General features: G+C 39.3%; 1 protein-coding gene across 1 annotated transcript in view; it reads left to right on the top strand.

Moving 5' to 3' along the window:
* Efcab3 (EF-hand calcium binding domain 3) overlaps window positions 1–15,922 on the top strand; it is a 370,379-nt gene that overhangs the window by 63,334 nt on the left and 291,123 nt on the right. The window contains 6 exon segments of the mRNA XM_075941765.1: window positions 544–687; window positions 3,791–3,862; window positions 4,650–4,793; window positions 8,296–8,367; window positions 11,078–11,221; window positions 14,358–14,429. Coding sequence (XP_075797880.1) covers window positions 544–687; window positions 3,791–3,862; window positions 4,650–4,793; window positions 8,296–8,367; window positions 11,078–11,221; window positions 14,358–14,429 — 648 coding nt within the window.

Here is a 15,922-nt window from a genome sequence, read left to right as displayed (position 1 = left end):
TAGCAGAGCCCCTTCTCAGCTTCTTGCCTACACCCCCAGGTGCTGGTCTGTACTGTGCTTATGTGGTGTCTGAGACCGGAGGCTTGCCAGGCAAGCTGTCTAAACTGAGCTACATCCGTGGGCCCTGACACCGTTAGGGGCACTTTGATGGTTGTTGTTTAGTTTTGTGAGTTGAATGCTTAAGATAATATGTCTTAATTTATGTTGTTTTCTAGTTGAGCATCAAGACCTCTAAATTTTATGGCACTTCCTATTTAACAAAGAAAAAAAAGAACTGGTATTCTAGAAAATGAATACATTTTCTTCATATTAGGTTGTTTGTTATGGGTCTGGAAAGATAGTTCAAAAATTAGGACCCGATTCTATCTGCAGTCTTCATAAAAAAGTCCAGCATTGCTTTGTGGTGGTGGCACACGCCTTTAATCCCAGTACTGGGGAGGCAGATGCAAGTGGGTCTCTGTGAGTTCAAGGCCAGCCTGGTCTACAGCTAACTGCTGTAGCTGAAAGTACTAGCCCTGCTTTTATATTTTTCCATCAAAATAGGAATAGAGGACACAAGCAACATTGCCGATAAAATCACTGATGAAAAAGTTGAAGTTAAAGATCTTTTATCTGTCATAAAGAGCTTTGAGAAATCTTTACAGGAGAAAGGCAAGCCTGGGGAGTTTCCGACTTCTGAAATGGATGGTGAGTACTTAGTTACTTCTCAGGTCTTGCTCTAGGGGACGCATGCTCAACTGGCTCTTTTTAAACAAATGATAATACTTTGTGTTAGGGAGCTTTAGGGGAAGCATGCTTACACAGCCTCTTTTTAAACGACCGTTAACACTGTGTGTTAGGGAGCTCTTTATGAAACTGATGCCCACATATTAGTCAAGGTGGAGAATGTTTGGAGAATCTTTATTTGGATGAGACTAATAGACATAATCTTGTTATTAATGTTTCGAAACCGGATTCTCATTCATTGTTATGCAATAGTTAAAAATATTGTGTTTCTATTTCTTCAGCCCTGGATTCTAAAGGTGACACATGGGCTTTTGGATTCTTTTGGTACAGGATATAATATTGTCGTAGTCATAGAGTGCTTAGACTTGATGATCTGCTAAAGGACAAGATGTGTGTGACTTCTGGGTCCCATTTTCTTTGCAAGGAGAATGGATGTGCACAGCTGGCCGTACATCAAGGTGGGCAGCACCAGTGCTCACTTAGCTTGGTCTAGCTGGCTACTTGGAGAGAAATGCAGTCATAAACTTTTGTCTCTCAGTTCTGTAATTCCTTCTTTTTTATAGTAACTAAATAAATCTGCTTTTAATATTTGCTCAACTGAGAAGCTTTGGCCTAATGTTTGTATCCTTGAGTTATATTATGTTTACTCAGTATGGGACCTTTGGGGGTATCTGCTCCATTTGTTTGTTTTGCTGTTTTGAGAAAAGGATTCATAGATCCTAGACTGGCCTTGGATTTATTGTGGCCGTGGATGATCTTGAACCTCTGGTCCTCCTCCTCCTACCTACTGATTGCTTAGATTACAAGTGTGCACCATCATGCCTTGTTCATGCAGTCCTGGGAATCAAACCCAGGGCTTTGTGTAGGTAAGCAAACACCTCACCAGTTGAGCTTTATTCCCAACTCATAGGATACCTTTTTATATATATATGTGCATATATACATACACATATATGTATGCATATGCATGTATATATATTTATCTTGCTTATATAGTCTAATGTATTATTTAGCTAACTATAAAGTACTTGAATTTCAATTGATACTAAACACTCTTTGAGGATAAAGAATATAAAGAATATGACTATTTGCTGAGAACATCTTTATTCTATCGTATGATACATTTTGGATGCAAGCAATAACCCATAAGTTAATTCAGAAATTTATCTGAGAGTAACGTTTCTAGAAGAATAAAGAGATTTGGGGATGAAGATCTCCATGAAAACACAATGAAAGGTTGAGAACAACCTGGGTGTTAAATAGTCATGCAAATTATGTGCTCAAAGCATAACTTTGCAGCCATTGAATTTAAAAACTGCAATATCATAAAACATGAAAGGTAAAATGTACAGAAAATACATAGACTGTAGCTTCATGAATAGCCTTATTTTTCAGACACATGTGCCAGAGAACTTGGGAGAATGGAAGTTAAAAACTGAGGAAGTGGTGGGTTGTTGAAGGAGGGCTGCATGTTGGTTCCCGGCTGTCCATTTAGCTTAGACCTGATATAATCACACAGAAACCATATTATTTAAATCACTACTTGGCCCATTAGCTCTAGCTTCTTATTAGCTAACTCTTACATATTAATTTATCCCATCTCCATTAATCTGTGTAGCGTCACGTGGCAGTGGCTTACCAGCCAAGTTTCGGCATGTCTGACTCTGGTGGCTGCTCCATAGTGTCTCTCTGACTCCGCCTTCATTCTCCCATGCTATAGACCAAGCCAGTTTTGTTATTCATTAACCAACAAAAGCAACACAGAGACAGAAGGAACTCCCACACCAGTGGGTAGCTTCTGCCGTGTCTAGGAGAAACTTGTATGTTCTGATGTCTGTGGCAGCAGTGAGTGTATGTGGCTGTAAACAGTCTGAGCTGACCTCCACTAGCCTCCAAGAACACTTATATTTATATTTCAAGATGTTCAAATTGGCATTTCATAGCCTATGTTGACATGTGAAATGGCTGTCACTCTTCACCACACCGTTAATGGATTCTTTGTGATTAATGAAGTTAACGAAGTTTTTGTCTTGTTTTTCAGCTGTCAATCTAGCCTCATACTGTATTTCCCTTACATATTTACTTTTTTGCTGTTTTTATTTTACTCATTCTATTCTACTGTTTTGTATTCAGTTAAATAAATAAAAGATAAAGTTGATGGTAGAGAAGTATAAACATTTTAAATGAAGAAATTCGAAAAAAAATTAAAAATTTTAGAAACTACAAGTATTAAAATTAATCATCTGCTAATGATACTTGTATATTAAAAAAGATAAATATGGACTGGAAAATGGTTTGATATATAACCTGTGTATGAGTTTTAAAAGTTGGGGGAAAATCACATGAGTAATGTAATAAATGTGATAGGTCCCAAATAGCATTAAAAAGAAAATGGAACACTTCCAAATTCACTAGAAGCTTTTAGAGTCTAACTTGTTAGGCGGTGGTGGTGCATGCCTTTAATCCAGCACTCAGGAGGCAGAGGCAGAGGCAGGTAAATATCTGAATGGGGCCATCCTGGTCTACAGAGTGTTTTCCAGGATAGCTGGGACCACACAATGAAATTCTGTCTTGAAAAACCAAAAACCAAAACCAAACCAAACCAAAACAAAAAACCCAGGACCCCCTAAAAACCTTGAATCTCTGTGTGTTGTGTATGTGTGTTGGTGAGTGTGGGAGGTGTGTGCCCACACGTATTTTTGCACTCCGTCAATCTAACCATATGCTGTGATCACAGAAATTTGGAAGTTGAGTGGAATGATCTTAAAACAATTATTGCCTAAATACATTTTAAATATTTATTTTTATTTTATGAGTATGAATATTTGCCTGCATGCATATAGGTGTAGCATATATATGCCTAATGCCCTCAGAGGTCAGAGGAGAGTGTCAGATCCCCTTAGCGGGAGTTACACATGGTCATGAGCTACCGTATGGGTGCTGGGACGTGAACCCCAGTTCTCTTCAAGAGCAGCCGATGTTTTTAGCTTCTGAGCCATCTCTCCAGCTCCTGGTGTCCTGTTTTAAACAGACTCATTTAAACCCTACTCTTTTAACTTTGCAGAAAAAGAAATGATCTTAAAAGAAGCAGTTACTTCTTTCATTGACTCATCTAGTCCAGCAACACCATTCAACAGTAAGCATAATAAAAGAATAAAATTAAAATTTAAAAACTATCTTATGGTATTTCAAGTTTTTCTAAAAAACTGTTTATCTTTATTCTCAGCATCTTCTCCCTGTTTCCTCTGCCTTATTTGAAATGTTATGTTATATCCAGACTTCTCCTTCCTTAGCATGTTTAATTTGTATTTTGAGTATAAATTACTTCTCTCAATATACGTATGCTGCATTGCAGAAATGTCTCATTACTCTAGTGGCACATTTCCCTCATGTCTCTGACTCTGTGTGGTTATTGTCTCACTGATGAAAGTGCTGGGAAGGTCAGAGCAGTGAAGCTCGCAGACATGCTTGTGAAAGAGGAAGGTCCCTGAAGTCTAAGACAAGGCCTTGCTTTTTAGTGTGCACCAGAGTTTCTTTCACAGTTTCCTTTCCTCAACTCCTTGGCTTCAGTTTCTGCTTCTTAACCTCTTTCTCTGAACTGCTGCCCAGGTGTTGGCAAGCTCAGCTGTTGGTGGTACAGTGGAGTGGGTAGCAGAAACGCCTCTGAGAGCAAACAGTTAACAACCAAAATGAGCTTCCTCAGAAGTTATGCAGAAAAGGAGCTTTTACCTACCTACTGTGTGATTTTGTTTGTTGTTTGACCTCTAAAAACAAAACACACTGATGTGTTTTAAAAGCTTTTTGACTCAGAATGCCTTTAAAGATATATACCTACTTCCTTTTTGTAGGCTGTGGGTACCAAGGATTAAAAATGATTTGATCTCAACATCAACATCTGTTTTCATTTCCTCCTGTATTTGCAGGCTTATTGAAAAAGATTACATCTCTTGATAATATCAGAAAAAATAAGATGGCTGCAAGTGAACTGGTCTCCAATATTACTAGTACTGGAGTTCCAATAAGCCACAATACGATGCAGGAGATCCTGAAACAGGCCTCTGTCAATGGTGAATTCTTTCTTATTGTACAGTTTCTTCTTTGCAACTGTTTGGTGTCTTTTTAACATGTAGATATAGTTCACATGCTGTATAACCCACCCCAAGATGATGATGATGTGTGCATGTGTAATAAGCCTTCCTCTGTCCTGCCAGCCAGCTCCTCAATAATGACATGGAGACTTATTATTACTCAAGAAAGCCCATCTTCAGCTTAGGCTTGTCCCTCCAGCTCCTATAACCTGAATTAACCCATTTATATTAATCTATATTCTCTCATGTGGCATTGCTTTTCTTCCATCTTGCACCTGCTGTTTTCTTTCCATATCTCCTGGCTTCTCTGCCTTTTTTCTTCTCATAGTCTTCCCTGTCTCTGGAAGTCCCACCTAACCTCTTGCTGCCTTGCTATTGGCTATTCAACTCTTTATTACATCAATTACAGTACAAATATTCCACAACATTTCCCCCTTTTGTCTAAAAGGGAAAGGTTTTATCTCTAATATAGTAAGGTTGTATATAATAAAAACAATTATTAGATAAGAATTACATCTATAATGTCTAATACATTTGATTTCACATATTCAGAGAAAATACTTTATTATGTATCTTATCTTGATGAATTTAAAGTCTTATAAATAAGCCATTTTCTATCATAACTTGTATTACCATCCTAAAATTATCTTTTTAGACCTCTAAACATTTTCTTAGATAAACAACTTAAGCTTTTATGTTTCTCAACTTCATAGACTTTATATTTTTATGTAAGTTTTTTTAAATTTAGTAGCAAGGAAAACTGTAAAACTATAACTACCTAGTCCTCAGCCCCATAAAAAAACTTGAGAAGGATATGTCTGAGTAAACAGAAAGCACAGAGCAAGCAACTTCCAAAACTATAGAAATGACAGAGCTATCTGGCTGCCTGGATAGTCACCCAAGGTTTCTCTGTAAGTTTGGGGCATCCATCTTTTGCCTACAAGTCTAGAATATCTGATAGACTTTTGTGAATCAGGAATTTTTGAAGGACTGTCCTACCTTGCCTTGGCAAAGTTTGTCAAATGCCTTCTTTTGCGTCCTGCTTGTCCAGTTTGGACAAGCATGCTGTCAGCAGTCAGGGCAATGGCAGTTTCTTTTCCCATTAGATAGCTTTGCCACAAAGGAAAGTAAATTCTATATGGAGGTTCTTTGATGTATATCACCTTCTCTGAAGCTTGGTGCTGCCAGGAGCAGATGTGTCTCACTGTCACGAAAAGACTTATGCTATTAAAATATCTTAAATGCCATATTTTGTAGGTCTTGGAAGTATTTAAAGACCATCTATCTGTCTAAAATATATTTGTTTGACCTTAAAGGCATACCTAACATTACTATGTTTGATTATTATAGATGGCTAACTCCTAATCTGTCTTTATTATCCTAAATAGTCTTCAAGAACTAAAACTTTGCATTTTTAAATGAGTTGTATAGCTATAATATCTCAAACAAGAATAAAAACATATACAATATAACAAAAATAACCTTAAATCTGTATCAATATACAGAAATATCTTAAATAAGACTAGAAACATATATAGAATATTTTCTAACAAAAATAGCCTTCATTTTGTATCCACATACAAAATTCATACCAAAGTGAAATATTTGAGATTAATGGTTGCTTTTTAGTTTAAAGTAGATTCAATAACCTGCCCTTTTATCTATTTTCAGAAAGAGATCCTTGAATCTAACCTTCCTTGCTTAGTTTTCTCCCTTACCATGACCAGTAACAATTTGCAGCCAACCCCCCATAAATATGTAAGCTACATTTACCACCCAGCTCTGGGAAGCTGGGAAGCCCTCTTTCCCGAGTCCCCATGAGCTGTCCTGAGTGCTCTGCTGTGGCTGGCAGGCACAATTGCTCTGTCTGTGTGGTCATGCCAGCGCATTGGAGCACCGAATGGAGTGTCCTTTTCTGTCCCACCAACTACTCCCAAATACTGACACAGAGACTTACTATGAAAGCTCAGCCCTAGCTTAGCCTTGTCCCACCAGCTCTCGAAACTTAACCCATTTATATTAATCTACATTCTACCATGTGGCATTACCTCTCTTCCATCTTGCACCTCCTGTTTCTTCTCTGTGTCTCTTGACTTCTCTGCCTTTCGTCTCTGGCTTTTCTTCCCAGAGTCCTCTATGTCTCTGGAAGTCCCACCAAAACTCTTCCTAGCTACTAGCCATTCAGCTTTTTTATTACACCAATCACAGCAATACAGCTTCACACAGTGTATGAATATCTCACAACATACACGGGCATTTGTGTGTATGTGTGTGTGTAGTCACACATGTGTTTGGAGTTTGCATGTGAATGCACTTGTGTGAGGAGGCCCCCAGAGGCCCTTCATTGTCCTTTTTTAGGAGCCATCCACGTTGTTTTTGAGACAGAATCTCACATTGGTCTGCTGCTTGCTGCTTAGGCCAGGCCTGCTGGCCAGCAAGCTCCAGGGGTTCTTTTGTCTCCATCCCCTCAGGGCTGGGATCACAAGTGGTTGCCACCACACCTGGCTTTTCTAGGGAGTCAAACTCAGATCCACTTTGCTGTGAGTCAAGTACTTTGTCAACTGAGTTATACCCCAGTCCTATCATTTTTACTGTTCTATGATTTAAACGTTTCTTCTTTCATTTGTATATGCGTAGGTGTGTGTGTGTGTGTGTGTGTGTGTGTGTGTGTGTGTGTGTACATATATGTACATGTGGAGGCCCAAAGTTGATGTCAGAAATCTTCCTGGATCCTTCTCCACCTTATCACTGAGGCAGAATCATTTAGCTGAACCCAGAGCTTACTGATATAGTTTCTATTGCTAGCCAGATTGCTCTGGGATCCTCTACCCTACCTTCCTTCTGAGGGTGGAATTACAGAGGGCCCCCTGCCCAGCAAGCTGCATTATGAAAGTTCTGGGTTCTCACATGGTTCCTCACCCCTACATGTGTGCTTCCCCCCCCCCATCACGCGCACACACGTGTGTGTGTGTGTGTGTGTGTCGGCACTTGACCAGTTGAGTAATCTCCCAGACCCCTCTTCATATTCCTGATTAAAGTCATTCTTCCAGTTAAGAGACAAACTGACCTTTGAAATCTAACGAAAAGTCAGGTGGAGATAGATAGATGGGCTATGATATAACAGAAGGTAGACATATTGAAAACACATTAAAATTTATACTTTTTTCTCCTGGACTTATTATCAGAGATATACATCAGAGTCTATTTTACATATATACATATTTATGTCCGTATATAAAAATTTATATTTTATTTTTAAGTCAAATAAATAAATATAGTTCAAACTCTGTGTAGAGCTATCTCAGATAGCTTTGGTTTGAATCCTGTTTCATTTCAGAAGTTAGAATATTTGGCTTTTTTTATTTTCTTTCATAGTTATTTAATGATGGGTTATTGACACCTGCCTGTCCCACCTTCTGTCATTTAGTGATCAGTAGCACTAACACTTTGGCATTTTATAATTATGGCCTTCTATTTTTAGAAAATGATGAAGTAAGTCTCGAGCAAATTTTGGAGATTTTAAGTACACATAAACCAGATCCTGTATTGGAAGGTGGGTCAGCTGACTCTGACTTCAAGTATTTGCCATAGTTTTTATTGTCTTAAGATACTATTTTCGAAGCGGCATTCTGAAATATAGCTTGTATATAAATTTTCTGTTTTTATATTTATATTGTATGATTTGGTGAAGTGTTGGCCTATACATGCATTTGTGATACCCTCATCACAGTTAAGATAATAAACACATCCTACCTCCCAGATTTTCGCCACATCCCTTGATCTCCTGCCTTCTCTACCTTCTTTCTGTTGACAGAGATTTCTGTCCCACCAGGTTTCACAGCTGTTTAGTCCCAAATAAACACACAGAGTTCTACATTAATCATAAACTGGTTGGCCTAGTAGCTCAGGCTTCTTATTAATTCTTACATCTTACATTAACCCATTATTCTTATCTGTGTTAGCCATGTGGCTTGATAGCTTTGTCAGCGAGGGATTCTCATCTTGCTTTTTATACAGCTGGGTGACAACTGCAGACTGACCTTTCCTCTTCCCAGAATTCTCCTGTTCTTGTTACCCCACCTCTACTTCCTGCCTGGTTACTGGCCAATCAGTGTTGTGGGAGGTCCTCCCACTCCTCCAGCCTATAGCCGCTGAGATACCAACCCATTGGGGCGTGGTCTCTCTCCCTTTAAAAAAGCGGCCACTTCCCTCTCCTCTTTCTCTTAACTTCCTGCTCCGTCAGCAACTGGACTCCCTTCCTGGTTGCATAGAGGGCTGTTGTCTGGGATAGCGATCTGTAAGTTTTTTCCCCTTTAAATAAATACCACCCTAATAATCATAATTCCAAACTGGTGTGGCACTGTTTGTGACTTACGCCTTCAAATCAGCATTTTATTAATAATAATACAAATGACAGGATAAAAGACCATTGTCCCACATCATCTTTCCACTTATTACCTCTAGCAATCACTTATCTTTCTCTCTTAAGATTTATGTTTGCATTTAAATCCTTTTTGATGGCTTCCTTAATGTGGCACAATAGTGTTGACATGCTTCAATAACTCATTCTTTTATCATCGAGTACTATTCCATTTTATAGATATAGTGTGGTTTATATATTGACTTGATGGTATATATTATGATGTCCTTAGTTTGGGACTTTTCACCCAAAAGCTGCTGCAAATATAACACACAGGTCATTGTATAGGCATGCTTTTACTTTTGGCTAATTACCAAGAGGTGGGTAACTGGGAAATATTATGAGGTATGATTAAGTTTTTGACAAACTGTTGAACTGTTTTATAAAGTGGTTACAACCTTTTATATACATTTGCATCTGTAGTGGAAGTATTTGAGCACTGCAGTGTCTCCATGTACTTGCAACTGTGTGTAGTGATTTAACTGTTCTCAGCAGTGGGAGCAGTGTGTCACTATGACTTTTCTTTGTTTATTCTGATGGCTAATGATGTTAAACATATTTTCGTTTTGTATTTCTTTAGTTCGTGTTTTCCTTTCATTTTTAAGTTGGGTTATTTTTATTCTTTCTTTCTTTTTTCTTTCTTTCTTTCTTTCTTTCTTTCTTTCTTTCTATTTTTTTTGAGACAGGGTTTCTCTGTAGCTTTGGAGCCTGTCCTGGAACTAGCTCTTGTAGATCGGGCTGGCCTCGAACTCACAGAGATCTACCTGCCTCTGCCTCCGGAGAGCTGGGATTAAAGGCGTGCACCACCACCGCCTCACTGTTTTTATTATTTCTTTATATATTATGGATGTAAGTGGTTTATCAGATACTTGCTTAGCAAATACTTTCTCTATGTCTTTTCTTGTCTCTATTTTCTTAAAAGTGCCTTTAAAAGTTCATTAATCTTGTTTTTAGTAATCTAGTCAGTCACTTTTCTCTTTTGTAGATTGTGCTTATTGTGTCATATGTAAGAAACCATTGCCTTGCCAAGTTCTCAAAGGTTTTACATCCTTTCTTGTCCTCTCCCTCTTCCCTTCCCCCTCCTCTTTCCTCCACTCCTCTTCTCTGTCAGGTCTTGTTATAGGGCCCAGCTGGTTTCAGATACTGGTGTTCTTACCATGGCTTCTTATGGTCTTGTGACCTTTATGTCCAGTTCCTGTGCATTCTTCTAATCTTTTTATAGTTTTACATTTATATTATATGGTCCATTTTGAATTATGTTTTTAACTACTGGAATTCTTTTATTTTTAGTGGTATGCCCAATTCTCTTATTTATGTGTTCATTTTGAAACCGAGTTTTTTTTTTAAAGATTTATTTATTTATTATGTATACAACATTCTGCCTCGATGTATGCCCACATGCCAGAGGAGGGTGCCAGATCTCATTACAGATAGTTTTGAGCCACCATGTAGTTGCTGGGAATTGAACTCAGGACCTCTGGAAGAGCAGGCAATGCTCTTAACCTCTGAGTCATCTCTCCAGCCCTTGAAATTGAGTTTTATGCTGTCTCCAGGCTGGTCTCCAACTCTTAAGTTAAGTAGTCATCCTTCTTCAGACGTCATCTCTTAGTTCCCCTTAGTTTTTCACACTGAGACAAAAAAAGGCTGGTTGCCTCAGAGAAATACTCAGGATGATGGAGTTTATGGCTAGTTTGATTAGTTCTGCAACCATGGAGACAATATTGTGACAGATATTTGTCAAGCAGACTGAATTATTGGTACATTAATGTTAACCACATAGAACACAAAAGCATTTACAAAGGAAAAATACAAAGTGACTTTGAGAATCTCCATTTGCTTTCAGATATACAAAGAGCCCTTAATACTGTCAAGTTGATGGGCTCTGACAAGATTCAAATTGCCAAGTTAAAGGATGCTTTCAGTGACCTCAATATTCCTTTAAAGCCAGAAGAACAGCAGATGTTAGAGGAGACGCTTGATGCTGACGGTATGTATGAGCACCGCCACTCCATTGGCCTTAACAGAAGAGTTATACCGAGAGCAGTCATTACCCTTAATAGAATTTTTTTGTATGTTTGAGCTTTTGAGACAGTGTCTGTGCAGTCCATACTGGCCTGGAGCTGTGTATCCCAGGCTGTCTCGAACTCTTGATCTTGCTGCTTCAGTGGTCTGGAGTTGTGTATCCCAGGCTGTCTCGAACTCTTGATCTTGCTGCTTCAGTGGTCTGGAGCTGTGTATCCCAGGCTGTCTCGAACTCTTGATCTTGCTGCTTCAGTGGTCTGGAGCTGTGTATCCCAGGCTGTCTATCTCGAACTCTTGATCTTGCTGCTTCAGCCTCTTGAATCCTGGGATTGCAGATGCTCGGTGCCACTTTGGCTAATAGAGCATCTTAAAGAAGTTTAGTAAGTATGTTTAACACCACCCTTTAAAGTCTCCTTTGTTGATTCCACTGGGATCAGGCATATTTGATTGGAACACCTGGTGAAACTGAGGAAGGTAGATTATCTGGGAAGGCTGGAGTGACTTGGAACTGTTAGGAAGAATAAGAGAGGGCTTTCTGCTCTGTCTGGTTAAGATGTTTATGACTTGAGGCTGAGTGTGAACATCCAAAGCTTCCAGACAAATGGACATAGAATTTTTAAATTGGAAAGCTATTAATTTAAAGAAATTAATTCCTGAAGTTAGAATGGAACTATATAGGACAAGGAAGGGGCATGGTGGGGTATGAGGAGAACCAGAAGGGTGATGGGAGCTGAGTCAGTGTAAGCAAAGGGCATCATAGGTTAATAAATACATGGCACTAAACTACATGTCAGTTTGCATGTTGAATATTTACCAATAGCAAATAAAATTCAAAAATTTAAAACATGATAAAGTGAAAATAAAAAACATGGTGAAACAAAACCAATTTCTTTTGTTCATTATTAAATAAGCTTGGGCATTGCTTCATTCGTTCTACTGACTGGGGCACTACATGATATTAACATCAGGTATGTGTTGTCATCTACGTGAGTAGAACCAGTTCAAGTTGTGGAGTGTGATGGACCTGAGAGTCAGTGGCACTGTGCAATGTATAAAATAAGTAGGAATGTTTACATTTAGAAAGCACTTGGTGGGTCTCCTTTCATCGCCTGATGAAGGTTAATATTCAGGAGGATGCCTATGTGTTTGTCTTTGGATTCATCTTCTTATTTAGCTTCTCTAGGAACATGAATTATAAGCTCAATGTCCTTTATTTGTGGCTAGAAACCAAATATGAGTGAGTACATCCCATGTTCCTCTTTTTGGGTCTGGCTTACCTCACTCAGGATAGTGTTTTCTATTTCCATCCATTTGTATGCAAAATTCAAGAAGTCCTTGTTTTTTACTGCTGAGTAATACTCTAATATGTATATATTCCATACTTTCTTCATCCATTCTTCCGTTGAAGGGCATCTAGGTTGTTTCCAGGTTCTGGCTATTACAAACAATGCTGCTATGAACATAGTTGAGCATATACTTTTGTTGTATGATAGGGCCTCTCTTGGGTATATTCCCAAGAGTGGTATTGCTGGATCCAGAGGTAGGTTGATCCCAAATTTCCTGAGAAACCGCCACACTGCTTTCCAGAGTGGTTGCACAAGTTTGCATTCCCACCAGCAATGGGTGAGTGTACCCCTTTCTCCACAACCTCTCCAGCAAAGGCTATCATTGGTGTTTTTTATTTTAGCCATTCTGACAGGTGTAAGATGGTATCTTAAAGTTGTCTTGATTTGCATTTCCCTGATTGCTAAGGAAGTTGAGCATGACCTTAAGTGTCTTTTGGCCATTTGAAGTTCTTCTGTTGAGAAACCCCGATTGCTCTTCGAGCAGATGAGGGAGGGGGACTTGATCGGGGAAGGGGGAGGGAAATGGGAGGCGGTGGCAGGGAGGAGGCATCAATCCTTAATAAATAAATAAATTAAAAAAATAAATAAAAATAAAGACATCAAAATGTTGAAAAAAAAAGAAAGCACTTGGTGGGAGAAGATTTGAAAACAGAAAAGTACTGACTGGAAGTCTATCTCAGTTGATAGAGTGCTCACTTTGCATGCATGCAGCCCTGAGTTTGATCTAGAAACCATGGGTAGTGGAATGCCCCTGCAATCCCAGCATTCAGTAGGTGGAGGCAGGAGGATCAGAAGCTCAAGGTCATTTTCTGTTATACGACACAAAGCTCACAGCATAAGTAGACACGTATAATGAGAACCAAATCCACAAGGGTGTGGTGGGGTAGATTTTGAAGTTGAATTTGATGTATGAGTTAGAATTAGACAAAATTCAGAGGTGCAGGGAAGGAGTCTCAAAAGAGGTAAGAATATTCAGTGTGTACAAAATGTAGACATTAAGGGGTATTAAGGAACTCCAAATAGTCCAGACGACCTGATGTCATTTCATATGTGAGATACAGGAAGGCCACCAGGTTTTAACATAAAGACGAAACATTTATCTTAGGAGATATTTGTGTACAGAGAGTTGACAATGTGCGATAGGCAATGGTCCAGGCTGGAAACAGTAACTTAGAAGATGATGGGTGAATGAGAGAAGAGCAGGGACAGAGCACGAGGCCGTTAAGTTATAAGGACCTCAAGAATTAATCAGAGAGATGGGAAAGCAAGCAGGAGGAAGCTGTCTTAACAAAGGAAAGCAAAGTCAGTGTAAAGGAGGGAAGTATTAAGTTAGACAAGAATTAGAAAGTGCTCATTAGCTCGGAGGTAAGTGGTTGACTTGGTTCAATTGGTAAGAACAGGTTTAGTGGTGGTTGACAGAAGCTAGCCACCAGTAGTTGGAGCTGTGAATGAAGATATGAATAAGCCATTTCTTTCCAGAAATTATCCCAAGATGGAAATCGAGGGATAGAGTGGTAGTTAGGGGGAATGTAGGATGAGAGAGGGCTTTAAGGAAAGTAGATGCATGAACTGGTTTTGATGTGATAGGGTCTGAATAGATACACAGTGGAGATAGCATTCTTGACAAAAGTCCGTGGTGCAGAAAACTATAACAAGTTCTCAGGGGGCTCTAAGCAAACTGATGGAGCTCACTGTGGATATCCATCATGTTTCTTGACGACCAATTTAATCTTTGTACTGTCTTCCTCTTTATAGAAAATGGAGAAATTTCCCAAAGGGCTGCTCTTTTAGCACTGAAAAGCAGTAAGCATTTGCAGAATTTTAGAGGTGAGAATAATTAAGAAGTTTTATGCACATTTAGAACTTAGGAAAAAAGCTGTAATTGTTGAAACTGATTGCCTATTTACATGCAAATATTGTTAATATTTTATCATGTTGAATAAATGGAGTACAGTAGTATGAGGGCTCAGATGAAGGTGAGCTTCTTATGTTCATGCAATCTGGCTTTCAGCATTGCTTATAAATCTTTCTTTCCCTCCCTCCCTCCTTCCCTACCTCTCTGCTTCCCTTCCTTCCTTTATCTTCCTTCCTTTTGTTCCTTCCTTGTTTCCTTTTCTTTATTAGTATGGGGGAATTGAATCCCGGGGATTATACAGCTAGGCAACTGTTTTACCACTGATCTAGGCAGCTGTTCTACAACTGATCTGTACTCTAGCCCTATTTATTAATTCATATGTGTGTGTGTATGTGTGTGTGCGTGTGTGTGTGTATACACATGTGACTGTGTATGTCGAGAAACAGAGGTCAATGTTGGGTATTTTCTTCAACCTTTCTCTATCTCATTTTTTGATACTGGGTCTCCTTCACTGAACCTAGAGTTTTGTGAGCTTAGCTGGCCAGTGAGCTCTAAGGAGTCTCCTGTACCCTCCCATCCCTACCTGCATATACACAAATATGCTTTTTACTTTTTATTATTAATTAATTAATTAATTATGTATACAATATTCTGTGTGTATGCCTGCAGGTCAGAAGAGGGCACCAGACCCCATTACAGATTGTTGTGAGCTACCATGTGGTTGCTGGGAATTGAACTCAGGACCTTGGGAAGAGCAGGCAATGCTCTTAACCTCTGAGCCATCTCTCCAGCCCCCACAAATATGCTTTTTATAGGTGCTCAGGTCTACATGCTTTTTGGCAAGCGTGTTACCCATTAGCCGTCCCCCCACTACCTTACTATTGATTCTTAGTTTCCTGTTTTATTGTAGCTTATTTATTATCTGCTCCTTAGTTTCATGCAGTTGCTCACATCTCTCATCCATTCATTCCGAGTTGATGGTTTTGTATTCTCAGAGATAGACTTCTAGCTTCATTCTTATGCGTTAATTTTTTTGAGCGCTGTGATTTTCCCAGCACCACTCGCTGAGGAGACTTTTCTTTTTTTTTTTTAATTTATTTATTTATTAAGGATTTCTGCCTCCTCCCCGCAACCGCCTCCCATTTCCCTCCCCCTCCCCCGATCACGTCACCCTCCCTCATCTGCTCTAAGAGCAATAAGGGTTCCCTGACCTGTGGGAAGCCCAAGGACCGCCCACCTCTATCCAGGTCTCCTAAGGTGAGCATCCAAACTGCCTAGGCTCCCCCAAAGCCAGTACGTGCAGTAGGATCAAAAACCCACTGCGATTGTTCTTGAGTTCTCAGTATTCCTCATTGTCCTCTATGTTCAGCTAGTCCGGATGTCCCATGCTTTTTCAGACCCAGGCCAGCTGGCCTTAGTGAGTTCCCAGTAGAACATCCCCATTGTCTCAGTGTGTGGGTGCACC

Source organism: Microtus pennsylvanicus, chromosome 11 (genome assembly GCF_037038515.1).
Source record: "Microtus pennsylvanicus isolate mMicPen1 chromosome 11, mMicPen1.hap1, whole genome shotgun sequence".
NCBI classification, from domain to species: domain Eukaryota; kingdom Metazoa; phylum Chordata; class Mammalia; order Rodentia; family Cricetidae; genus Microtus; species Microtus pennsylvanicus.
Note: the sequence above shows the minus strand (reverse complement) of the source record. Positions and strands in the feature narration are given on the sequence as shown.